At 29.6% G+C, this 27,837-nt stretch overlaps 1 protein-coding gene across 1 annotated transcript in view; it reads right to left on the bottom strand.

The window, feature by feature from the left end:
• Positions 1–1,480: 1,480 nt before the first annotated feature.
• LOC148277665 (UDP-glucosyltransferase 2-like) overlaps positions 1,481–27,837 on the bottom strand; it is a 35,041-nt gene continuing 8,684 nt past the window's right edge. Inside the window, exons 5-8 of the mRNA XM_088232566.1 lie at positions 19,241–20,083; positions 5,679–5,901; positions 4,341–4,560; positions 1,481–2,299 (exon numbers count right to left, since the gene is read on the bottom strand). Of these exons, the coding sequence (XP_088088692.1) occupies positions 2,017–2,299; positions 4,341–4,560; positions 5,679–5,901; positions 19,241–20,083 (1,569 nt within the window). The 3' untranslated portion in view covers positions 1,481–2,016. The remainder of the gene's footprint in view (positions 2,300–4,340; positions 4,561–5,678; positions 5,902–19,240; positions 20,084–27,837) is intronic.

Raw genomic sequence — 27,837 nt, 5'->3', positions numbered from 1 at the left:
TATATAAGAATATATTTATATATAATATATATAATTATATATTTATATATATATACATGTGAAAGGGTGTGTTTGTGTGTATTTGTATGAGAATAAGTAAAAATAATAAGTAAATATATAAAATGAAATAATAAATAAAACCATCCTTTCTCAACTACCAAACTTTTCAAGAAATTCAATGTTGTAACAGTGGAGAATATCTACGGAAAGTGTTGTATGCTCCAGGTGCATAAGGAGAGTCTCCCATCGGACCGTATTACGGGAAGGTTAAGAACAAGATGCCTAGCTGTACAGAAAATTTAAACTACCACCGCAAAACATCATTATACTTATATAGGACGGAAGCTTTTCAATAATTTACCACAAAATCTACGTCAAGAAATAAATTACGGAAAATTTAAGGATAAATTAAAAAGCTTCTTGACATAATTAATACTAACCGTATTTTGAAATTAAAGATGTATGTATAATATGTGCCTGTGTTTATCAATTTGTATATCAATAAAAAAAAAAGTGTTTTTAATTATTTTTTTATCAGTGTTAAATTTTCTCAATTTTTAAAATAGTTTAATTTTTTATTTATTGTGAAATTTTATTTTGCATTGTTTGTTCCTTTTTTATGTTATTTTGTAAACTTGCCAAACACAAGAGCCAGACTCTCTTTTTGGCAAGTCCAAACTGAAGTGTTCCATTTTTAAAAGAATGTATCGTTTTTTTATGCTATTAAAAGTTTTTATTTAAAAAAAAGTATGGTTAGTAATATTATACGGCTTATAAAATGATAATTTCATTACTTATAATAAATTCCATGAAGTTTTTTTTAGCGGACGACTTTGCAATTACTGCAATCGGTTTGCACATCACTAGTAAGAGTAGTTTAGGCCCATTTGTCCCGATCGACATCGGTTGGTCTGCGCTGAAAAGTTTCACAGTTTAGTTTAATAGAAATCCAATTTTAAATGATTCGCTTTGTAGCTCTAAACCCAATTCATAATGGTCCATCTGTAGGAATCCAAATCTAAATGTGCGGAGTGCTAATTTCAGGACCGTAGCTCCCTATTGCTGAACAGTTTTAAATGTACTTTTGAGCTTCATTTGCAAAGATAAAAATTGTACTCTGCTCCATGCCATTTTTGTAATGATAGGAAAAAGGAGAATTTTATCAGGAATTAACACTTGGAATACGAATCCGGAAAAAAAATAATACACGAAAAAAAACTAGATAAAAAAAAGAAATTGAACGAAATGCAACTTTATCCAATATAAAAATTTGAATCAGTTAGGCAGAATATTTAAACAACCAGAGTTTGTTTATATAAAGCAAATTAAGGTGACAGAAAATAAAATATACAAAATTGTAAACGAAATAGCTTATGAGAATCTAGACGCAACGAGTATCGTAAAGAATATTTTCATAATTTAATCAGTGCATGTTTGTCCTAATCAGTGCATGTGCTTATTAAAATGCATGTCGTGTTGGTTTTATATTTTTGTGCAATAACTATGGTGAAGGTGTATAGTGGGTTTAGCATGTTGGTTTGTATGTTGGTTTGATTGGTATCCTGACGAAGAGACGGTACGTCTCGAAACCGGTAAACATAGAAAAGTCGGTAAGTGGTTATTTACAAAATGTTTGACCACAAAGTTAATGCTTTAAATATTAAAAATGTAATTTAAAGAGTTTAAATATACACAATCCAGCGCTATCAATGCTTCAAAGAATGATATTTGAAATTATGTTTCGAAATTTAGCGTTGTCGCGTGAATATTGCCGTTCAAAACGCGTAGTAGAGTAAAAAAATACTGTTTGCCAGTTTACTGTGAATTGAACTACAAGTTCCGGAACTTAGGTTGAATGGAACACAAAATGGGTGCTTAGTGCTGCATCTAGTGTGTACATGTATGTATATCAATGTTCAACGCATCAAAAGTATCATTGTAATAAAAATCACGAAAACGAAATAAAAATCGATGTACATGACAATTTTTCTTGTCCGTGATGAGATAAATGCGTCATTAAGACTTCTTTATTTTCCGTCGTTTTATTTCCTGAATCTTCGTCAGCAGAAAGTAGGCTGCTAATGTAATGACGACTGCCCCCCCTAGCAGACACGCTGACAGGAAAATGAGGATGTCCAGCATGAAGTATTCGTAGAAGGGCATGTCCGCCGCAGGCGAGCGTAGATGACGCGCTCCCCCGTGACGTATCACGTACTCAGTCCACCAGACCGCACGCTCCAGGGAGCTCTGTGGCTGGTCATACATCTTTTCACGAAGACTCTTGATGTTAGAAACATAACTGAAATAAAAAAAAAATGATAAGAAATGTTAATGTCACTGTTGCATAATTTTCAAAAAAATAAAGGAAATATTAGCGTTCTTATAATTTACCCAAATATTTCAATTTTGGTGGCCATTTTCTACGAGTTGTAAAAACTTCACTATTAGAAAATGGAAATCGTGTTGGGGTAGAGTGGGGTTCGAACCTCGGATCTCTGATCCGTGAGTCCGCAATACTAGCCACGGGACCACAACCCAATTCATAATTTTAAAAGGCAGTGTATCAATTTAATATCTTCAAATTGTAATACCTAAATAATACTATGTTGATTTCAATTGTTTACCGTTTGTTGAATTATATCTGTATTCTAAATTAGTATTTTTCTAACTTCTAATATTGAGATAACTTTAATACAACTAATACGAGAACATGTACTCCTGTTCTCCACTGCAATATATGTATGTATTATTATGTATCCTCATATATTTTCTAATAATATGTAATAATTTTTATTTTATTAATTTTATTTTTCTTTCTCTTCTTAATTCATTTCTATTTTTTGCTCCTTTTTTTTGTGTAAAATGTATTTCTGTCTTCATATTTAAAAATGCACTTCTGTTCTTTCCAATTTTATACTAATATGTAATGATGATATTTTTTATATTTTTCCTTTTCTTCTAAAAATCATTTATACCTTCTTTGCTACTTCTTTGTAAAATACATGTCTGTCTTTATTTGTATATATGTATGTAAAAACATGTAAAAGCCTTAAAGGCGTTTAAATAAATTAATTATGATTTTAAACGGTTTAATAATAGCAATCAGAGAAGAATTCACTTCATTATTTTCTTTAATCCAATAAAGTGCATATTATGTACTTCTAGACTACCTCCTTCCCACAAAGATGCCGAGGCTTCCAGATTAAAGAGGGCTACCTCGGGCAGCTTTTTGCGTCTGGCAATGAGCAATATTACCTTGTAGGTGGACACGCCACCAAGTAGACTTCTTCAGATGCGGTGTGCAGTATGTAGTTGGCAGGCTGTCGTATAATAATAAGTGGCCAAATAAAACAAGATTTTCAGCTGGAACCGAAACTTAAACCGAATTTCGGCATATGTTCTTGTTTTGTCCGAAACAAATAAGACCGAGTATAAAAGTGGCACGTGCAACAACAAATAGGCGTCGACAGTTAAAGCTGACATTAACAAGTACCACAGGCATGAAAGGCGCGCCCAGATATTGTTTGAAACATTTTAATACATTTTCTATTTTTTCTGAATTCGACCACAGATTTATTTTATTAACACAAACGGAAAATCTGCCCTTAACAAACATTTATAATACTAACATATTTGTTTTAATACATTTTTTTTAAAACATAAATTTCCTCATACCCAAGATTTATAAAAAAAAATAAACCTTAAAACTATGCAAGATTTTTATTTAAAAAATTAACCTAAAAATTCTACAGCATATTCAGTAGAAAGTTTAAATTATAAAACATTCTACAGTGATACAACAAGAAAATCATAAGTACTGTTTTATACAGCTGGGCAAAGTGACTAAAAAACTGTATATATTATGAAATGCATGAAGAAATAAATATAATCACCATTCACCATTTTTGAATAAGTTCAAAAGGTTTGTTCTATTGGAACAATACCCTACACTAAATATATCAGATACGTGGGAATAACCATTGCCGAGTTCATGAAGTCTATTTAATACGGCATTACAAGTATACACTGTCCGTGAATTGTTGCCACAAAACGGTGGCACCTGTCTACTCATTCTTCCAGATTTGATCGAATTTATGTATTGCACGACATAATATTTATTGAATGAAATCTTGCACACGATTTTGTGTCATTTCCTGACCCACGTTAGACGAGTTTTAGTTAATAAACATAGTTTATCTTACCATTAGTAAAAATGCCAACACCTATACAAGCCTTTCATACATGTTGCCAAATTCACAGTCACAGGAACAATGACATCAATTGAGTTAAATTCAATTTAAAAAACGGTTTATTTAAAAATATACTAAAACACCACTTACCTTTTATTTTGTGTAATGCCAATTATTGCATCACGTATACTTTCCGCTGTTATAGTTTCAATGTTAAGTTCTTTTCCGATTCCCAGTTTCACCATTTTTTGTACATTGTTCCATTGATCTCCCAGAAAGGGAATTCCAATCAACGGAACTTCATTATAGATTGCCTCTTCCAAAGACTGCAGTCCACCCTGTGTTATAAATACCCTGATATTTGGGTGATCTGTTTAACAAAAACATTTAAAATTATTGATGTACGATATGGTAATAATTCAAATTTGAAGCACTGAAAAAAACCTCGTCAAATAAATGCTTGTCGCGGGACGCGAAATTAGGAGTTAAGAAAAGAGTATTGGGCCGCGATTATAAAGGCAATCTTCATCGGTACATACCGATACGGAATATTTTACTTCTGTACTATCTCTATTTACCTCGGTATGTTCTACCGACTTGCCATCTCGACATCATATAATTGATACCAACCAATGAATGACCTTGGAAATTTAGTCCGCGATCCTAAATTAAAATTTTTAATAGTTCTCATTTTTATTTAAAATAGGCTTTTGTGATTACAAGTGGCCATTTCAAAGCGATTATAAACTCTTACAAATCACAATCCAAGCAAAGCTTTCTTGGACATGATTTTTATATTACTTTTGGCAATTCCCAAGATTGTATGCTTAACTTTCGTATGTATTTATCTACCGAGCGATTACAAAGCCGGCTTCTTTAACGTCTTAATACTGTTATACAGTTATGGTTTGCAAGCGACAGTTATGTCAGTGTCAGTAACTCTCCCATATTTCCAATAGGCTTTTAAGAACAAAAGTGCCAACCTCATAACGGTTAACAATTAAAATAAATCGTAACATATTGACCCGTCAATACATACCGATGTACCTACCTGAAAACTTAAAGGGGAGGGGATCGGTAGTGTATCTTAATAATCACAAGGAAGAATTTATTTTCAGCTATGACGTTATTATGAAGCTAAACTACTTTAGTGCGTAGATATGTGTACCATGACATACGCTTCCCCTTGTTATATATCGATGTACCTACCCAAAACTTAAAGGAAAAGGAGGTCGGTAGTATATCTTTGAAATCTTAACATAACTTTCTTAATATAATCGCGGCCCTGGTACTAAAGTGAAAGGAAAAACAAGTATGAAATTGTAAAAAATATTTTTTTTATAAAGGAAAACGGGTTGAAAAACCATTAATACATGAACAAATATTGAGAATCTTGCAAAAGCTGAGACAAGCATAAGGAATTGATCTGCTGTTAATAAACCATTATTTTTATTAATATTTAAAAAAGTAACATATTTGTATACGTACTCAACACGTCTAGTTGAGGGAACCATTTTGAAATGACGACGTTGCTCGGCTGGTTTGGCAGAGTGTCGTCTTCCCATTTCCACAGAACTGTGAATGGTATTTGTCGGAAAGCATCCAGAAATATGTTCCTAATTTCCTCCGGAAGCTCATTCGATTTTACATTGCTTCCGAGACTGAAATACACCACTCCATCTTTTGCCCTGTCTAGTTTCTCTTTGAGATCCTGCAAAACAAAATTTACATTTTATTTGAACAAAAATCATCATCAACATACTACCACAAAGATAGAGAACTGGTTCAAGAAGGTAATACATTAATACAAAAATTACATTTAATTTGAACGAAAATCATCATCAGCATACTACAAAAAAGATAGAAAACTGGTTTAAGAAGGTAATACATTAATGCAAAAATTACATTTAATTTGAGCAAAAATCATCATCAACATACTACAACAAAGATAGAGAACTGGTTTAAGATGGTAATACATTAATACAAAAATTACATTTAATTTGAACGAAAATCATCATCAACATAAACATACCCCAACAAATGAAAAGAACTGGTTCAAGAAGGTAAAATGGATGTAAGGTATTTATAAAGTTTGTGACCTGTCTCATCAGCTAGATTGATTTGCTACTTTTACACTCCATTCACCATTCTGATTTTATTTGAAAACCCGTACTTCTTCAGTTCTTTCAACTTTTCTACAGTCCCTGCCTACAAATCAATATTTAGACGCACTTAAAATATTATGTATTTAACCAACTGGTTCAAAAATTGTTTTCGGGCGTTGCCTAGTATGTGGAATAATAATAATTCTTACTATGGATTTGGTCAGAGACATATATATTTATCCTAGTGTGGAGAGAGGAACTAAAAATTTTAATTAGTGTAATTGGCTAATTACGGAACTTAACCGTTGGCGCGTTTTTATAACATGTATATTCCACTTAAAAAAGCAATCAATAGTTAAACCTAAATACACATATACGTTTGCGATGTCTAATTATCACATAAGCAAATTCTATCAAAGTGAGAGTTATAAAGGCATTCAAAGCGGAATTAACTAGTGTTATCAGCTTAAAAGTACCTGTTCGAAATACTCAGCAGTTAACGTTATTTTTTTAATCTCCTGGCAGTCACAATTATTATTACAATTCACCAATACCTAGACTACACCGGCTAGGTAACGAGTATGGTGAAGTCTGTCTTTATATAGGTTAAGTATTCAAAAGGTTATAAATTGATTTGTATAAAATTTCTTAATATTCTTCTTTATTTACTATTTTTTTTCTCATGTATCTCTATAATAATGTATAAACTTATATGTATATGTATGTGCATGTATGTGTATGTATGTATATGTACATGCATGTATGTATATGTGTGTGTATGTATGCATATGCATGTGTATGTATGTGTGTATGTTTTCATTTGTAAATTTGTGAAATATTTTTCTATGTACTCATATACCTATGTTGGTACATTTCCTTATTTTTACTTATTATTGTATCTTTTAGTTTTTCTTATTTTACCTTTAATACTAACTAAATTTACAAACTTATGTTTTACTGCTGCACTTGAATGTAATTTCTAATATATGTAAAAGCCCGTAGGGTGTGTAAATTAATAAATAAATAAATAAAACGGGGAAATTTTACAATAGGCAACATATTTATTTTGGCGTGTGGCGATCCAACAGGCATTAATTGCCTTTTTTGGCATTTATTTAGAGGCCAGCATAATGGCACCAAATTTGTAAGATATTAAAGTCATTTTGCAATTTTTCAGTGTATTTACTAAGATCGCTATGCAAAACAACTAGAGCAATATCGCCTGCGTAAACAAAGTGCTTAACATGTAAAAAATATTTTTAATGAATAAAACTTGTTCGAGTATTGAATACAATTATGGGTCTTTATATAGAACCTTAGGGAATACCTGATTTGATATTTCTATTACTGCTTTGAGCACTTTCGATACTTACATACATTGTTCGGTTAGTTAGGAACCTAGTTTTAAAAGAGGTAAAGTAATGGTCCTCTTGTTCGATTATATTTAAACATTTTAATAATTTACAAAAGCTTTGGAAAAATCAATAAATAATATAAGTACATATTTTCTATTATTTAGTTCATTATTAAAGTAATTAGCAAAAATTTTAATTACTTATTTTATTTTTATTTTTATTTATTCAGATAAAGATACATATTATAAAAACAAATTATCCCCAACTCTATGAGGCCAAGAGCTCCGTGTTAAGTTGGAATGTAACAAAATAGAAAGTGAAAGCATACATATAATTAAGGAACACTCAAATAAAAAAAATATTACACGAGAATAAATTTAAATAAACATCATAAATCTATGCAATGTCTCGTAGCAGTCTCCCAGAGAAGAGTTTCGGAACTTTATTTTATTGAAAACCGTGTTGGTTGACAACAATTATTCCAAAAAGTTCGAAATGTTTAGTCAACTTTAATGTATTTAAAAAAATAATATTCAAGAGCAAGTAAAATACTAATAGGTTTTTAATTTCCTAATAATGAATTATCACCTCATTTGTATATTGGTCTAAGTATACTGCATTTCAATTTTAATGGAATTCCGCCCTGAGACATAATTTTATTTATTAAATACGTTACGATCAGTTCTGTAATATCCACATGATTTTGAATATCAACCATTTTAATTTGATCAGCCCCTGGTGCTTTTAAATTTTTCATTAGCCTTATGATATCAATGATTTCAAATAATTTTGTTTGAAGCTAATGAGCTGTGAAAGAGCTCTATGGATATTGATTTATCAAATTTTTCGTCGCATATGTATAAAATTTGAGACACGTTTTTAGAAAAATACTCAGCGAAATCATGATAGACTTTTAATTATTGATTTTTTGCTTAGTGTTATGTTACATTCATCCCACGGTTTTTAAAACATTAATGAAACAATTTTTAAATTTCTCATTTTAACATGTGGTCTTAATTTTTTTTTTATATAGATTGTTCCATAACCTTTTATATTCCTTTTCGTAAAACATACTGCTAGGCGTGTATTTCTATTTCTTAAAAAATAAGTCTCCATATTTTATTTCATACAATATTTCATCATTACTACCTCTTATCATCTTTAATAGCGTAAGGTCTAGTTGTATTTTTACATGAAACTAAAACTAAACTTTCCTTATACATATTCGCAAAACTCTCACTGATTTTAATATACTCGTATAATACGGTGCAATAGTCTTCTTCTAGAAGGGCGTGCTAGTCATATTTTGTAACCATAGAATATTTGTATTCGTTATATCTTTAATCTTCGCAAATTTGACCACATAACCGAGTATCGCACGCAACTACACTGGCTCAGTATCAGGCATAGAATAAACATTCACATTCTATCACTTCTTCACAATATTTTAAGTAATCCCATTTCGCCTGTTTATCTGAGAGAGCTCATCCAACCTCTTTCATAACACGGACTATCTCTTCGTTCTAGTAACGAGAGAACCCTTTTAATACCCTGTCATCGCTCTAATTTTCTTGCCTCCTCTTTCACAGTAGTAGCCGCTCGATTGTGGAATAATCTACCCACTAATGTTAGAGACGCCCCTTCTTTATTTACATTTAAGTCAAAACTAAAATGTCACTATCTAAATATTTCAATTGTTCCCTTATCCTTCTTCTTTCCTTCCCATCCCCTCTCCACTCTTCATAGTATAGTGTTAATTTTTTTTTATTTATATTTATTTTTGTTAATCTTTGCTTTTAATTTTTGTATAAAATTGTAAGATTCATATGTCCATGTAGTTACAATTTTCTCAAACTGAACGGTTTGAGTAGGTAGGAAGAAATTGCCTTAAGGCAATATGCCCGCCCTTATATGTATATTTATTGTATATGTATATAAAGTGTCAACTAAATAAATAAATAAATATCTACACGCTTTTGTGAAAGTATGTATGTTAATTTATTTTTTCGACAACATTTAGACAATTGAAAACGAATAGCTCTCGTATAGTGATCAGCTTTCAAATACTTGTATAGACAAGCACGTATGTTTGTGGAGAACGCATTCCGCCCCATACCACCTACCTTTTTGCAATATATATTTTAAGTAAATATGGTATATACACATGGGATAGTAATTCCATTACTCACTACCGCTTCTTTTGGGACGACGGAGATACATTTTACAATAAAGTTATCAGTTATTATGTTTTCATACTTATCGGGTCAAATTCATTCAATAGATTTGAATTAATACCTCCTAAGAACAATAAATTTTTATTTTTATTGATACTATCTTTGAGGAATGTTGAGATTTCATTTAGGAAACCCGGTTTGTTAAGATTTAGAGGTGTATATATTGCCAAATATATGTTTGTTGCTTTTTTAGGTAAAAACAAAGTCCCATACATTTTAGAAAAAAATGGCTTGTATTGTTTTTTAAATAAAATTTAACCTCTTACTAACATATTTTATTTTATTATTTTATTTATTTTATTTATTCTATTTATTCTATTTATTCTATTTATTCTATTTATTCTATTTATTCTATTTATTCTATTTATTCTATTTATTCTATTTATTCTATTTATTCTATTTATTCTATTAATTCTATTTATTCTATTTATTCTGTTTATTCTGTTTATTCTGTTTATTCTGTTTATTCTGTTTATTCTGTTTATTCTGTTTATTCTGTTTATTCTGTTTATTATATTTATTCTATTTATTCTATTTATTCTATTTATTCTATTTATTCTATTTATTCTATTTATTCTATTTATTCTATTTATTCTATTTATTCTATTTATTCTATTTATTCTATTTATTCTATTTATTCTATTTATTCTATTTATTCTATTTATTCTATTTATTCTATTTATTCTATTTATTCTATTTATTCTATTTATTCTATTTATTCTATTTATTCTATTTATTCTATTTATTTTATTTATTTTATTTATTTTATTTATTTTATTTATTTTATTTATTTTATTTATTTTATTTATTTTATTTATTTTATTTATTTTATTTATTTTATTTATTTTATTTATTTTATTTATTTTATTTATTTTATTTATTTTATTTATTTTATTTATTTTATTTATTTTATTTATTTTATTTATTTTATTTATTTTATTTATTTTATTTATTTTATTTATTTTATTTATTTTATTTATTTTATTTATTTTATTTATTTTATTAACATAAACGGCAAATCTGCCTTTTACAAACATTTATAATATTATCATATTTTGCTAAGTATATATTTTTTTTTTAAACATGAATTTCCTTAAACCTAAGATTTATATATAAAAAAATTAATCCAAAAATTTTACAAGATTTATATTTAAAAAATTAACTTAAAAATTATACATCATATTCAGTAGAAGTATTCTGTTACACACAGCTAGGCAAAGTGAACAAAAACTGTATATATATACATATATACTATGAAATGCATGAAAAAATAAACATAATTACCATTTACCATCATATGGTGAAAAATAATTATAATAATAACATATGACATTATTCAGCCACCCTATTTATTAGTTTTGCAAAATTATGCTCTAATATATTATAAAAACAGGTTTTACATTCCTTAATCGCATTTTCAGATGGCATTAGAACATCAATAAACTGTAAACAGTTCTTGAAATATGCATTGAATATATCTAAACATTTACATATTGAGCGAATATTTCATTGTACACAAGTAATTTTGTTATTCAAACGCTTGTTACTATTAATTGATTGAATAAAATCAGAATAAAATAGAATCAGAATCCTCTTGTTTATTAACTCGTCCTCTCGTAATTTATAAATTCAAGACTCATGGCAAGCTATTATCTTTCATATAACCTTTCATAATATAAATACGTTTACAGTGTTCAGAAGATTGTATACCTAAATAAAATATAGAAATATACTTGAGACAGTTGTATTAAATAAAAAAATATCATATTATATACAATATCAGGTAACATAATATGATTGAAAAACAATCAATTATGTAAATATAGTAGTGATATATGACTATCAGATGTTAAAAAACTCATATCAACAAATGTGTTTATAAAATAATATATCCATGCTGAGGCCGTATCATAATATCTAATGAAATAACAAATATTAAGTTTGATTTAAATTATTTATTGACAAATCTTGCTGGAATTTCATTGTAATGATGTTATAATTTATATTTACAAATAAGTTTCTAATTAAAATACTGGTACACTTCTACTTATTAAATTAGTAACTTATATGTGAATATAAGTTATTAAATTAATAATGTTATATTTCATCATCAGTGGCGCTACAGCCCGTTGTGGGCCCTGGCCTCCTCTATAATCTGTCTCCATTCCTCCTTGTACCCTGCTGATATTTTATAGTTCGTCAAGGCAATTGCTCTAATGCCACTTTCCACATTTTTCAGCCATTTTAATTTTGGTCTGCCTCTGCTTCGTCTGCCTTCCGGAGTGGTATAAAGAATCCCTTTTGGGGTACTATTATCATTCATTCTGTGGACATGGCCCAACCATTGTAATCTTCTTATTTTTCTGAATTGTGCAATGTCGGGTTCGCCATACAGTGCCTTTTATTCATGATTAAACCGTCTTCTCTACACTCCGTTTTGGTTGACAGCACCAAATACCTTTCTTAATATTTTTCTTTCATATACTAAATACCATGTTTTCAATGACCGGTTTGAGTTGAGTTTTATAAATAATTGTCTTAGTTTTTCTAGTGAGCAATTTGGATGCCAGATGTTTAAACAAGCCATAATAACATCTGTTTAGTTAAAATTTTCTTGATTTTAATATTTAAATGCAAACAAGAAAACACAGCTCCGTGAATTATAAACACGCATATGAAAACATTCAAATCCAGTACACATGTGTTGAAGAAATTAATATTTACTATTTATTTATTTATTACAGTTTTACATAGTTTGTATTCTTTTTTTATACAGAATAATGTTCACTCACTGGGGTGTCCCGTGCTGAGGGAAACATTTTACAAAATGTGAAACATGCCTATTTAACAAAGTTAACATAATAATAACAATAAAAAACGTAATTAATCTAATTAACCTAATTATCATTAACATAATTATCAATAAAAAACTAAAGTAATCATAAAAAACATAACCAATTTATATAGACCAATAGAACAAATTTCATAATCAGTACACACATTTTACCTATTATACTACTACTACTACTACAAAATATAAGTATGATTAAATTGTATATGAATATCAGTTGTTAAAAATAAAGTTATCGGCAAGAGAGTTCAAACCCAAATCATGGGTTATTGAAGATAAAAACGGTCAACACTGAACTTGATTAGGTTAGGGAAACCCGGAAAGATTATTGCCAAAACTTATACAAAGATGCAGGAACCGGAACACCATCAGAAGCGAATTGGGAGATCGATGGGATGGAGCCTAACACAATGATAGAAGAAGTAAGAACTGTAATTTAAAAACTCAATTATAACAAAACTCTCGGGCCAGATGAAATATCAGCTGAAGTAAAGCACTTGAGCCCAAAAGGGGAACAAATCTTGCATATCATCTGCAACAAAATATGGAAAAGCGGTCAATGGCCTATAGACTGGCCTGACTCTATATTTTTTCCTCTGCAAAAAAAAGGTTCTACAAGAAAATGTGATAATTATCACACATTGTTTCTCATATCCAACGCAAGCAAAGTAATGCTTTACATAGTCAAGAATCATCTAGAATACTTTGCTGACTTACAGATTCCAGATGAAAAAGCAAAATTCGTACAGGGTTTCGTACACGTACATCGACATAAACGTCTTTGAATTCATTTTCTGAGCATATTTTTTAACTATTTTGCATCCTCCTTTACGTCTCATTTTATAAGTATTAAATTTAAAGAAAACTTTTTTACTTCGTCAACACTTACTCCAAATTCAAATGATTTTGTTTTATCGTCAGTAAATTTACATGTTTCTAAATCCTGGATTTCGCTGAAGAGTGTTGTTGTAGATTCAATAACATTTAAAAGCACATCCGTTTTGTCTGGCGTTGACTGTACCAGCGAAATAAGATGATCCATAATTCTATTTACAGCATCAATAAGAGTTCCTTGTTGATCTTTACTAAGTATGTTGTTTGCTAAGAGATCTTTAAATTTTTTTGGATGATTTTTGGCATACTTTAGGCAATCATTGTTCGAGAGAGAGTTCATATTTAATTCACCAGTACTAGAACTTTTACTAAAGCATGTATTAGAAGCCATAATATATTTTATAATAAAATACGAAGTTTATATTTGAAGCACTAACTTTGTGGTTATTCATTATAATAAAATAAATAAAACAACTTTGTTACATATAACCGAAATCCTTGGAATGGTGTACGGGAAATACTTTCAAATACTTCTAGGCACTCCCCAAGCTCACTCAAAACTTCTGATGGCTACACGAAAACTCACAGGGAAACAGCCGAATTATTGCTGAACACTTTTTTCCCCGATGATAATTCCGATGATGACACAGATGAACAAAAGACCACTAGAATTGGTGCAAAATCTGCATGGAAAATGAAATACCCGATGATCCACAAATTACTGAATTAGAAGTCACGAACTCTGTGTCATCTTTCAATGCTAAAAAGGCACCAGGAGAAGATTTCTTTACTGCAGATATCTGCCATCATAGTATATTTATTTAGTACTTATCTTTGTTTATTAAAATTATTATTACTTAAATCTTGAATTAACTTTTTTTTATTAAACACTTTAACTAGGACATTGTTTTTTTATAATATTTACACTATAATTATTTGTTAAATTAAAATTTGTGTTTGCTATGGTTTATAAAGATAAGGCAATAATGTAACAAATCATCGAAATTTAACAAACCAAACATTTTTTATGTTTCAAACAGAACTCTTTCGACGGAAATATACTATTCTAAGATACTTTTTAGCATAACACTCAAAGTTTTTCGTTCACTATGTCTAAAGAACATTCGTAAAGCGTGAAATTACAATTTTACTTCATACTTGAGTTCGTTTATGTTAATGTATTTCTTTTATTTTTTTGCAATACAGACACCAATTAATTGCTTAGTTTTATAAAAATAACACCACCCGGTCTTTTTTAAATGTGAAATAATTAACATTAACTTCTTTTTTACCAGCGCATAAACTTTCAGTCTTTCTTTGTAATATTCTTCATAACCCTTTCAAAATATTTTGCTAAGAATATCATTAACCTTTCTGATTATGGCCTTTCTTTTCGCTCTTCTCGGGAGAGAACACTTTCAGCTAATCATTTTCAGTTCAAGACTTGAAGTAGACTTCGGAATGAGCTACCCGTTCATACAAAAATGCACCTTCTCTAGCCAGCTTAAAAAAACGCCTGAAACATTACCATATATACTTAAAATCCTGAACTCCCTGTATTCCATTGTTTTTTTAAATATGGATTTTTATCCCTTTTCTTTCGTTAGTTTCATTTTCTCTCTCCTTTCAAAATCATTATCAGATTCTACATTCGATGTATAATTTTATTTTTATTGCAAGCTTTTGACCAACTCTTGACCAACTTGTTTTTTGGTCGGCTGGAAGATATTGCTTTTAGCAACAAGTCCGCCACTAATTCTTTGAACTTGAAGATTAAAATAAATAAATTGAAACTAAAACATCATAATTGATACTGTTTTTCATTTGTTTCGACAATACAATATTACTTGTGACTGTTCTTTAGTGCGCTATCTAAGGACTTTTATTTGTATTGAATTTCAGGACTTGATCTAACGTGCGTCCAGCTCAAAGTATTTCTCAGAAGTAACATATAAAAAAATATACATATATGGTTACAAATATTTCGGCGTGCTGCCGCGCCCGCTTTATACAAATTTCTATGAAGACAGGCTACTCCAACATTTCGAAATATTCTGAAAGTTTTATTTAACTGCAGAGGACATTTAAATAATAGTGGTTTGAATGCATGAAAAATATTCTTTAACTTTTTTAATTCGGAATTATGAAAGGATTTTTTCATAAAATGTCAACAGGCGCACGGAACATCGCAGAAAATGTATTTTCGCGTATTTTTAGATATATTCCTGCATTTATTTCCCAAGGGATTTTATAAATTTAAATTCGAGATTTCAACAACTGCATACATTAGTCGGCCTCACAGTGTTATGGTGAGCGTGTGTGCTTACCATGAAAGAGGTTTCGGGGTCGATTCCGGACATGGATGAGATGAAATATTAATTTAAAAGTGTGATTTTACACAACAATATTTCCCTGGACTGGTACCTGAAGCGTTAGACTGATCATCTTACCTTCATTGAACAAAAAAAATAAGATGTGGTGCGATTGATGTACCGGTGCAGTGCCCTATGCACCATTAGGTGCGGAAATAGAATGATGATGATGATGATACCTTATATATTTACCGAACTATCCGTATATAATAAATTGTTTAATCATACTAAATATTGCTTCTGTAGGAATGTTTCTAAAATCTGACCCTTAATATAAAGGAATACATTATGAGACAGTACAAACATAAAACTTTAATATCATGTTTTAAAAAAAAGTTATTGTGCTTAAGTGACTCAGTGAAAACCAAATGCCGCTTTTATAACGCCTGCATAACACCTATTATCCTGTACGGATGCCAATCGTGGTACTTCACTAGGGTCCAAAACAGCAAAATACTCAGACCTGAGAACAGGTGTCTTAGAAGAATTTCGGGAGTGTGGTGGTTTGACTTTGTGAGAAATGAAGTAATATGGGAACGGACACAGCAAACTCCGGCGATAATAGTCATCAAGCGGAGTCGATACGGTTGGCTGGGCCATATACTGCGGATGCCTCCTGAGAGCCTTTATCACGCTTGCCTACTTCACAAGGTATCGGGTTCTCGACGTCCTTGACGTCCACTGCTTAATATTCGTCGGCAGTTTAAGTCAGGACTATGGGACAAGAACCTGACTTGGGAGGATGCACAGGAGCAGGCAGGCAATAGACATGCATGGAGACGCTTTGTGGATACCATATGCTCTAACTGGGGAGCGGACATGGAATGATGATGATGCTTAAATTATGGATTATGATTATTTATTTTATTTTTTTTTAAATATATTTGTTTGCCACTATTTTTACACATTAATATTTTTTAAATATTTTGTTATTATGATTATTTCGTTATTTTATTTTATTTTTATTTTATTTTATTGAAATAAACGGCACTAAGTGCCTTTTACGTATTAGTTACAAAAACAATTAAATAGAAATACATCTAAACATAATTATAAGTAATACAGTGGATTTAAAACAAAAATATTGATTAACAAATTAAGAAAGTCTAAAAAAGATAAACTATGTAAAAGAATAAAATATTACCAGTGATAGAATTATCGATAAAAAAAGATAATTTGGTATTAGAAATACTTTGCACCAGTTAAAAAAAACCATGAAAATAATTTTGAATAACATTAAACGAAAAATAAATAAAATATATAGATTATTATTTAAAACTAATACTTAGGTAAATAGTATATATTTGTGTATAAAAATATATAATGATGTATAAACAATTATGAAGAGAAATATTTTGAACGTATAATTTAATTCAAGAAAAGAAAGGAAAAAAAAAAAAACACTAATAAAGAAGTTTAAACATTTTTTAACAATAGTAACAAATAGTTATCTAGAACTATTACCAATGAAATACAGGAGAAGAGCTAATCTATATGTACTAAATTTTATGTGAAATGAGTCACCAACGTCCTGGTACTTATTGCCAAGAGTGTGAAGTCAATTGATGACTGCATTTTTACCATATCGTGTCGAAGTATATAATATAATATAGTATATAAAGGTTATATTTTGTTAAAAGGCATTACCCATTGAAAAAAACATTAATATTGTGTTATAGGATTGTCATTTGTACCTCATTAATTTTGCATAATTGTGATATTATAATCCCGATAAAGTAATTATTGTATAAATAATAATAAAATATTAATCAATAGAAAATAACACATTACTTAATCCGTGTCTAGGCCGACACAGAATACTTGTCCAGTTTTGTATATGAAGTATGAAGTTGGATCAGAAGCCCTTACAAGTGTGTTTGACTAAATGGCTAATCTCAGATAAAAATCTTAAAAAAGTAATCGTGTGGGAAAATGTCCGCCTCAAAGTTTAGTGGTTGGCATATTCTCCTACTATGCTTAAGGTCCCAGGTTCGATTTCTGGCATGGCGGACGCAAATTTTTGGCTTTAAATGTAATTCTATAGATCAATATTTAATTGTTCCTGGCCTGTGGCACCTTAAGCGCAAAGAAATAAATAAAATGTAATTGGAGCCGTGAATTTGTAGATTGATTATTTTATTCTTTCATGAAACTTATAAAATTGAACACTTGACGTATTGAGGAGTGAACGAGGTGTGAAGAATACCTTGTCCTTGAAAGAAGGAAAATTTAGAGTGGACTGTATTGTTAGGAAGGAAGGTTGCGCAATTCCACTAACCTACTGATGATGAGGGGTGATTAGTGCTGAAACCTGGCTGGTGAAGCTGGCGGTTGTGAGACGCTGGCACAGCTTGTATGGAGCTGGTGGTCTAAAAGGACGCTGTCTTAGCTCGCTTGACGATAGATTATTTGAGCACTTACTACTCGTTAATGTTAGATTTTGTACTAATTTTTAAATGTTGTTATCGGCACTCAGACGTAGTATTATTGTTACATGGAGTGCGCTAGGAAATGGGAAAGACAGCTAGGTAGGTGAAGATTTGGTATAAACAGACGTTCATTGCAATAGAGATGGAAAAGTTTTGAAAAAGCTTGTCTTTAAACATTTTGATATACTTAAGATATTGTAAATAAACCTAACTGGTATAACAAGAACCAAAAAAATACAAAGTATATTCAGGCTCAGGCGTTGCCTAATATGTAAACAAATTGAATTCATAAATCTCTTCGCAACGATAAAATAAATTAGCTTTTTACTTCAATTTAATCAACAGACGGAATAAATTATGAAATATGAATGTTCGAACATAAAAAAATGGTAAATATTTCACAGCATTTATAAGTTATTACAATATTAATACATTATAAAGAAACCAAAGTTTTACAATTTATTTTCTCCCGATAAACTATTCAATAATAGTTTGTCATCGGGTGTTCAGACATTAGTTTTGATTAGTAATCAAATAAAATCAGGCAATCAAAAGCTTTGTTAATGCCTAGACTCCCATATTATCTTCTCGAAAATGTTTTTCTTCTCTGTTTTAATAAACTTTAATCTTAATAACTTCAAGAGCGAAAAATCAAGCCTCGTTTACAAATAATATACATCTTAAAATATTTTTTAAAATAACGAATACGAATTTGGGATTCATTAAAATGAATTAAAACAGAATGACAATTTGAATTTTAAAAACGACTGAAATAAGAAGACTTATATTAAATCCATGAAAAAATATGGTGAAATTTTTCTTTCAAATGTAGGTTTGTCATACTTAAAGATTATAATTGAATTAACTTACATTTGGAAGAGGTTTTATTGGCTTAATATGCATTCCTCCCAAAGCTATCATTGCGGGAACGTAAGGACGTATTCCCTCCAAAACTGGATGAACATTTAAAAACACCATATCCGCACTATGTTCGATGTCACTCAGAGCCCTCACATTTGAACCAAATACTTTTTTAGCCAATTTATCATACTCAGGTAAATAATGCCAATAGTACAGAAATCTATATCTCAGGTCGTTGAAGATCGCGTGGAGTTTTTGAAATATATTCATGTTGCCTGGATTGACGGATAGAAGAGAGTTTGAATACAGCAGTGGATGGGATGGGTTTCCAACTGAATCGAAGTTCTGCGCGATTCCAGTCAAGGAGCTTATTAAAATCAACGGACAATTGAAAACATCCTTGAATGCGTACATTACCGGAAGTAAAGCTTCGACGAAACACAGATCAAAATGATACCGCTTGGGGTTTTTGATCAAATCTTGCATTTCTGGAGTTGACATCTGTGCCTCGGATATATTTTGCATGATGGTGAAAAAACTGTTTACTATGGTCATAGGTCCTCCACTTTTTAGTCTTTCCGATGCAAAATTATTATAGTCATTCCATGTTGTATACGATAGATTATGCACGTCTATTTCAGTCAAGGTTGCGAATTCTGGCTCGGTATGTTTGGCAGGATCAGTGGTCATGACCGTTAGATGATGACCTCGCCTGGCTAGTTCTTCCATGAGGACTCTGAACACAACCTGGTGACTTATGGAGGGTGTTGGAAATATTCCTAGAATACTTGCACTTTTGCATTCATGCAAACGCGTTAATACTAGAGCAAACAACAAACACTTGAGATGCATTTTTTAAATAGTAATTATATAAATTTACAGAGTCTTTTAAACATCTTACTTCACTGTCAGCTCTTTACTTAGACATTCCGCACTGAATTAAAATATTGCAACAAACTCGTTTTATTACAAGGCTACTTTATTATTGCTAATGTATATTCACATATTCAATAACATAATAAATAATATGTAATTAAACGTGTTTGTAATATCGTCTCGTGAACGATGTAATGTTATAAGTTATATAGTCATTTCTAAGAAATAAAATGCTCTAACTCAGTTTTCAGAGACGCAAAATTTTACTCGGACTTAGGTTCAAAACACATTTATTTTATTTTATTAATTGTTCATGCCCATAAGGCTTTTACATACATGAAAGTTAAATAAAACATAAATATATAAACAACATAAAATTAAAAAAATACAACATAAAGCAATAAAAGAAAGAACAGTGTTTAGAAGTTAAGTTGGTATAAAAATAGAAGATGAGTATATAAACAACATAAATTAAAAAAAAATGAATATAAAGAAATTAAAGATAGGATCAGTGTTAAGATGTAAAGTTGGTATAAAAATAAAAAGATGAGTGTATAAATAGGATTAAGTTTAAAAAATGCAATATAAAGAAATAAAATCTAGAACTGTGTTTAGTAGTTTAGTTGGTTTAAAAAAAAAAAAAAAAGTAAGCTAAAGAAATGCAGTTAAAAGTTTAAAGCAGCTAGGTACATAATGTTATAAAATACAATATAAACAGAATATTAAGTTCTATTTAATATTTAACAAATGCATTGATATTTAAAATTTACAAGACTCACGTTAAAGACATCGATGTTGTTAGCATATTGGTTCGCGAGTACATGCATCCGCACTACTGGTGAATTCACGCTGTAATTGGTCGACGATGGACCGCAGAAGAACAGAGTATTACATCGGGTAACTCGACCAGGCACTCGCACATTAATCAAATTGATAAGTTCACATCAATCGAACATTGATGTTATTATTTTAAACAAAAAAAGCAAGTCATTTAATTTTCGTCTGTTCTCTAATGTTTGGATCTTTGGATTTATAATTATAATATTTCCCCCTTTGGATCTTTGGATTTATAATTATAATATTTCCCCCTTTCCGTGCCCAGCGGTACATAGGGCACTGTATTTATATACCAAATGCAGTTCATTTCGATTTATTACATGAAGATTATCAGTTTGACGCTTCAGGGCCGCGATTCCAAACGCTATATTCGTCAATACATATTGAGACGAAAGTAACATCGATATTTATGTACGAAAATCTGTGCATTTCGACAAAAATTCAAAGTATTTTTGTCGGCAACCTTTAATTGAATACGGACTCAGGTGAAAGTCCAGGAACAATGAAATATTGCTGTTCAAACAATCTTTAGAATCAATATTTCACGTCCACTCTGACAGAAATCGGACTCCGGAACTTAAGAATGGCAGACGGACGTGTCAAACACTACACAACGAGTTGGATATACGTCCAGTTCATTTGATGATTCAAGAATTTTAGCTGAGAGCAGTTTGAACAACCTTTGAAATCAATATTCCACGTCCACCCTGCCATAAATCGAACAGAGTATATAATTTGTTGACCTGTATCTGGGCAGTTAAAGAATGCCGTTTTTGTAGTGAAATAGAACTTGAATCTTATGCGAGTGTTTTCAACTCGGTGTTCTCTCTCAGGTTATCTTGAAAAGTGAAATCATGTGTAGAAAAAGTCAGCTTCGTCGTGCAGATGTTGGCTTATTTGCTAGGTGAAGAGTATCAGACACTGAAGACCCCAGCGCAGATTTCATTAAGTCACTCTATCGGGTAGGTGATCAATCTCTGAACTTTTTATCTTCCATTCCGCCATTTTTGTAAGAAGTAAAATATTTCATTTTTATTTCATACCTTGATGAAAAAACAGTCATGATTTGAAACCGGTCGGCAAAAACATATTGAGTGATTTTAAATAAAGTAAGTATGTATTTACAAAATGACTAACTGATATTGAATATATTAAACTAACTAAGGACTAACAATAGACCGACAATTGGCATGACTAATTCATATAAACAATTCAATTAGCAAAATGGTGACATTACGAAGTCTATGTTTTAAAATTAAAAACTTTATACCTAAAACTAAAAAATTCCAATGTAAGAAGCCTATGTAAAAACTAAAATGTGTTTTATGCAACTACTATGGGGAATAGGAAATCAAAATGACATAAACAGACTACAAAGACAGCAAAATAAATTATTTAAGTTAGTAAATGACCTTCCTTATCTAACAGCAACTAAAGAACTCTGTAACAAACTAAACAAATAAATATTACTGAACTCTTTCAACTAGAACCCTTCAAATTTATTCATAAATCAGCCACTGATTTTATTGTAGACGAAGAACTAAAACTTGTAATAAACATAGACACAATACGAGAATATCAGAACAATATCATATACAACTTTCCAAGACAAGAATAGTCGAAACTAACAAACCAGGGATTTAAATTATGCAATAAAATACCAGACAAAACTAAACAAAAGAATCAGACAACCTCTACCAAAGATGTTAAAAATATTATCTTTACCAGTAGAATATAAATTCAAAGAAAAAATATTTAGTTTTATGTTTGTTAAGATGACTGGAAGATATTGCTTTTAGCAGTAAGTCCACAAACGTACTTATTATTTGTGCTTAAAGTGTTTTTAATAAATAATCCGTAAGGGTTTATTTATAAAACTTGAAAAGAAAAAACTAACAAAATACTATTTCAACACGGAAAATGACAAAGCTAGTGCTTCAATTTTTAAAAAATAAATATAACTATTGATAATTTTAATAATAAAAATACTTTATAATTTCATTCCACTTTTATTTATAATTATTTTATAAATTTTTTACCAGTGACCGGGTTTCGTCGTGACCGAGATCGTCAGACTGGTGGGAGACTAAACAAATTTCTATGTTATATACAAGTGCAAGCAGGGGTTGTAAATCATGATTTTATATAATTATGTAAATAAAAGAATTTAAATTTAAATCATTTAAGTATAAGGTAATAACAATTATAAGAATATAAGTTTTGTTTGAATGTATATAATAAAAACTGGTGTAAAATATACAATTTTATGAAGTTTTATAATGAAAATAGATTTGAATTTTATGTATTTAAATTTAATTAAAACTATAACAGGGGCCGCTGGTTGGTAGTTCCATCGACAGCTATGTCTCCGGGTCCGGGGGTAAATAAAATACAAACAATGAAACTAATCGATAAGAATTAACTGCCGGGAATTTTTACTTTCAGAGAATCACTTAAATACCCCCCAGACCCGGAGACATAGCTGTCGATGGAACTACCAACCAGCGGCTCTTGTTATAGTTTTAATTGAATTTAAATTCATGTAATTCAAATACATTTACATTAAAAAACTTCATAAAATTATATATTTTAGACCAGTTTTTATTATATACATTCAAACAAAACTTATATTCTTATAATTGTTATTACCTTATACTTAAATGATTTTAATTTAAATTCTTTTATTTAAATAATTATATAAAATCATGATTGACAATCCCTGCTTGCACTTGTATTTAACATAGAAATTTGTTTAGTCTCCCACCAGTCTGACGATGTCGGTCACGACGAAACCCGGTCACTGGTAAAAAAATTATAAAATAATTATAAATAAAAGTGGAATAAAACTATAAAGTATTTTTAGTATTATAATTAAAATGCAGATCCACCAAGAAATGTCAGTAGAAAAACTCAATATAATCACTATTGATAACATATTTTTAACAAATATTTAACAGATTGGAGTTAGAGTATTTCGTATATAGCTATTATTTATTCAGCTAACAAGATATATTTAATGATATATTTCACTCTAAAAATATGATGGACAGTTGTTTGAAATAAACCTCATAAAAAATACAATATATTTCTAAGGTACCTAACAGCCGCGTATCTGTTTTACAAATCTTTTTGAAAAAAAACGTATCAAATGTCATAACCAGTTATGACCTTCGAAAGTTAGACCTTCATAGGTTTTGAAAAATAAGAGTATACAAACACAGTGTATTTTACATTTTGACCTACAGAGTGTTCAAATCGTTCGCTTGTTTAAATAATATATGGCTACAGTTTTTAACAAAAAAAACCATTTCACGAAAATGATTTATATTTAAACAAAAATTACGTTTAAAAACAAAAAATAACCAAACAGTTTTATATGGGATTATATACACATATGTACTTAAAAATGCAAAATAAAATGTCATTAAATATACCTATTGTACAAAATATGTTATATTTATTTTTGTTGATACTTTCTACTAAAGTACATATATTTCTTTGTTTTCATTTTTTTTAAATAAAAACAATATCAAGTTATTTTTTGTTGCAGTTTTATTAATTATTGTTTTTGCAATTTTGGAAAAGATAAATAAATAAATAAAATATACACATATAATTATCATTGTGTATATTTATTTTTAAAGTTTTAAATTGCACGTTAAAAAATGAAGAAATTATAAAAGCTATCATTAAAAAAATAATGTGCTACAATTTACAATTTTATTTGTGGATTATTTCTGTGTCAAGGTTGATAAAAAATACAAATGTGTGCAATAACCAGAACCTTAAATGAGTGTTTTCAAACTGTATTCTTCATTTACCCGGGCTCATATCACACATAAATGAAATTAAAATTGCTATAATCTATAAATAAATATCCGCCTTATGGTCGCAAAGGTCAGCATGTTTGCTTTTTACCATACAAGAGATCTCGAGTTCAATTTCCGGGTTCTTCGATATAAAATGCTTATTTTATAACCCATGGACTAGCACCTGAAGTTGTAAGACTTATTTTCATGTAACACATACTATTAAGATACTATGCGGTACCAATAAAGTTTTTATTATTCATAAAAGGAAAGTTAGAAAGTTGAAATCATGTTATAAATAAATTTTAATCCTAAACAATAATAAATTCAAAAAATAATTAAGAACACAAGTGTGAAGAGTTTAAACAAAAGAAAAGAACTAATATTTTTTTTGAATTATGAATTATTAATTCTTTTTCAAAACACAGGACTCGATAATCAGCGACGTGGTATAAAATAAATCTTAATAATCACTATTAATTAGCAAGTCACTGAATGCGAATAGTTGGAGAATTCAATGAATAAATAGTACCATGATGATGAATTTTAAACAAAAAAATTAGTCTTGTTGGTCTATGTGGAATATGAAAGTTTATTAAAGTAAACAATTTTGGGCATTATATTGAATAATTATAAATAAAAAGGGGTCATTTACTGTTATATAATCTATTAAAATTATATTATCATTTAATCTTAATAATTTCAAAATAAACGGTATCAAATAAAAAAATAAAAAATCGATTCTAAAACCTTTTTTAAAATGAATGAATCTCTTAAAATTTATTCTGGACCTTTTCAATATTATATGACATTAAAATGATATCAAGGTAATTATTTTATTCATTAAACTTTTTGTACATAATATAAATTGTACATTGGATGTAAATAATTATAACCTGTATATAAATATTACTCACTTTCCCAAGAAGTCAGTTATATAAATAAATATGCTATTAATGATTTCCTATGATGACTTAAAACGGATAATGATAGATCATTATTAAACAGTTGTTATCATTTAAATTATTTCGATGATGATATAATAATGTACTGAAGACACATATTTATAATGATAAATTGCTTTACAAGTATGACAATTTATTTGCAATTCAAGCAGTAAGGAGAAAAAAATGCTATTTTATTCAAAATAATTTTTGGAAATACATAAAAATAATTTTACTTATTTATTAAATTAAAACGTCAAGTACAAATCATAAACATTTTGGTGGACTTATTGCTAAAAGCGATATATTCCAGTCAATCAAAAAAAAGACTGGTCAAAAGAAGCGATTGGTCAAAATTCTGTAATAAAAAACTATAAACATATTTTTTTAAAGAATCAACTTGCTGAGTCTCTTTTTAGAGGATTGTAAGCAGGTGGGAAAGAGAGGGATTATAAAAGGAGGTTTCGAAAAATGCACCACAACACTCAGACCAATTGAGAAAAAAAAAATCTTGAATTTTTTTCTTGCAACTGGCGGAAATCGAACCCACGACGCCAGTTTCACAGTTAGCCGTCTAACCAACTGCTCCACGGCACCTGTTGTATATCTAAAGATACATCAATATGTTAAAATAGTCAACAATATTTTGAGTTTGTCCAAAGTTTTTGTAGACAAGGACTGCATTCAACTCCCTGGGGAGCTGTTTATATTAACATACTACAACAGAGATGAAGAACATTTAAGAGAAGGTTATATAAAAGTCTAGGCATCTACAGGGCTTATGACCTGTCAATGGCTGGTTTAAGTGGCCAATTTACACACTGTGTAACATTTACCATTCTGCCTATATTTGAACATCTATATTCCTTCAATTCTTTCATCTGTTGATGTTTGTGAAGTTAAAGAGCTGAAACCTTTATTTTTGCGGGTGAGATTCATATAATTGAATTATTAGCTCCCCTAGGAGTTGAATCCAGTTCTTGTATACAAAAATTTGGACAAACTCAAAATATTGTTGATAAATTACCTGGTCCATGAAGAAGTATAGAAATTGAAAAAATAATATTTTCAGATGTTGCCTAGTATGTGGGTGAAATAATTCAATTATATGAATCTCACCCGCATAAATAAAGGTTTCAGCTCTTTAACTTCACAAACATCAACAGATGAAAGAATTGAAGGAATATAGATGTTCAAATATAGGCAGAATGGTGAACAATATTTTTAGTTTGTCCAAATTTTCGTAGACAAGGACTGGATTCAACTCCCTGGGGAGCTGTTTATATTAACATATTACAACAGAGATTAAGAGCATTTATGAGAAGGTAATATATAAGTCTAGGCATCTACAGGGCTAATGACCTGTCAATGGCTGCCACCTAAACCAGCCATAGATGCCTAGACTTCTATATTACCTTCTCTTAAATGTTCTTTATCTCTGTTGTAATATATTAATTTAAGAATGGTGAATGTTACACAGTATGTAAAGTGGCCACTTAAACCAGCCATTGACAGTTCATAAGCCCTGTAGATGCCTAGACTTTTATATTACCTTCTCTTAAATGTTTTTCATCTCTTTTGTAGTATGTTAATGTTAAAATAGTTTTTAAAAAACAAATTAATTAAAAATAACAGCTGTTTTAGGAGATATAAGGCTGGCATATATCAACATATGTGAAAAAATATTTTATTCATATTAAATTATGAGGAATGTAGGATCAGATAATAAGTTTGGAAGGAAAGAGAAAGATGAACCAGAGAAAAAAGGGATAAAAATACATATTTGAGATGAAAAAAAAACAGTAAAAACTCAGGGAGTTCAGGATTCTGGGGATATATAATAATGTTTTAGGCGTTTCTTGAAGGTGGCTAGAGAAGGTGCACTTTTTATATGAAAATGTAGCTCATTCCAAAGTCTAGCAACTTGGACGGAAAAAGAATACCAAAAAAATGATATTTTGATGTAGGTGAACCAAAGAATGAAATATTAGTATTTAAAGTATTTACTTTATTGTCAAGCATTTGATTTAATGCTGGTAAGTAATTATATATAACCACTTTTCGAGTTTTCTGCATCTACCCGTTAAAAGTCACATCAAAAGGCCTTAAATAAGCGTTTTTTTGCTAAACATTACGAGTT

The sequence above is a fragment of the Micrasema longulum genome, unplaced genomic scaffold (genome assembly GCF_059751315.1).
Source record: "Micrasema longulum isolate JH-2025_06_02 unplaced genomic scaffold, ASM5975131v1 h1tg000997l, whole genome shotgun sequence".
NCBI lineage: Eukaryota > Metazoa > Arthropoda > Insecta > Trichoptera > Brachycentridae > Micrasema > Micrasema longulum.
Note: the sequence above shows the minus strand (reverse complement) of the source record. Positions and strands in the feature narration are given on the sequence as shown.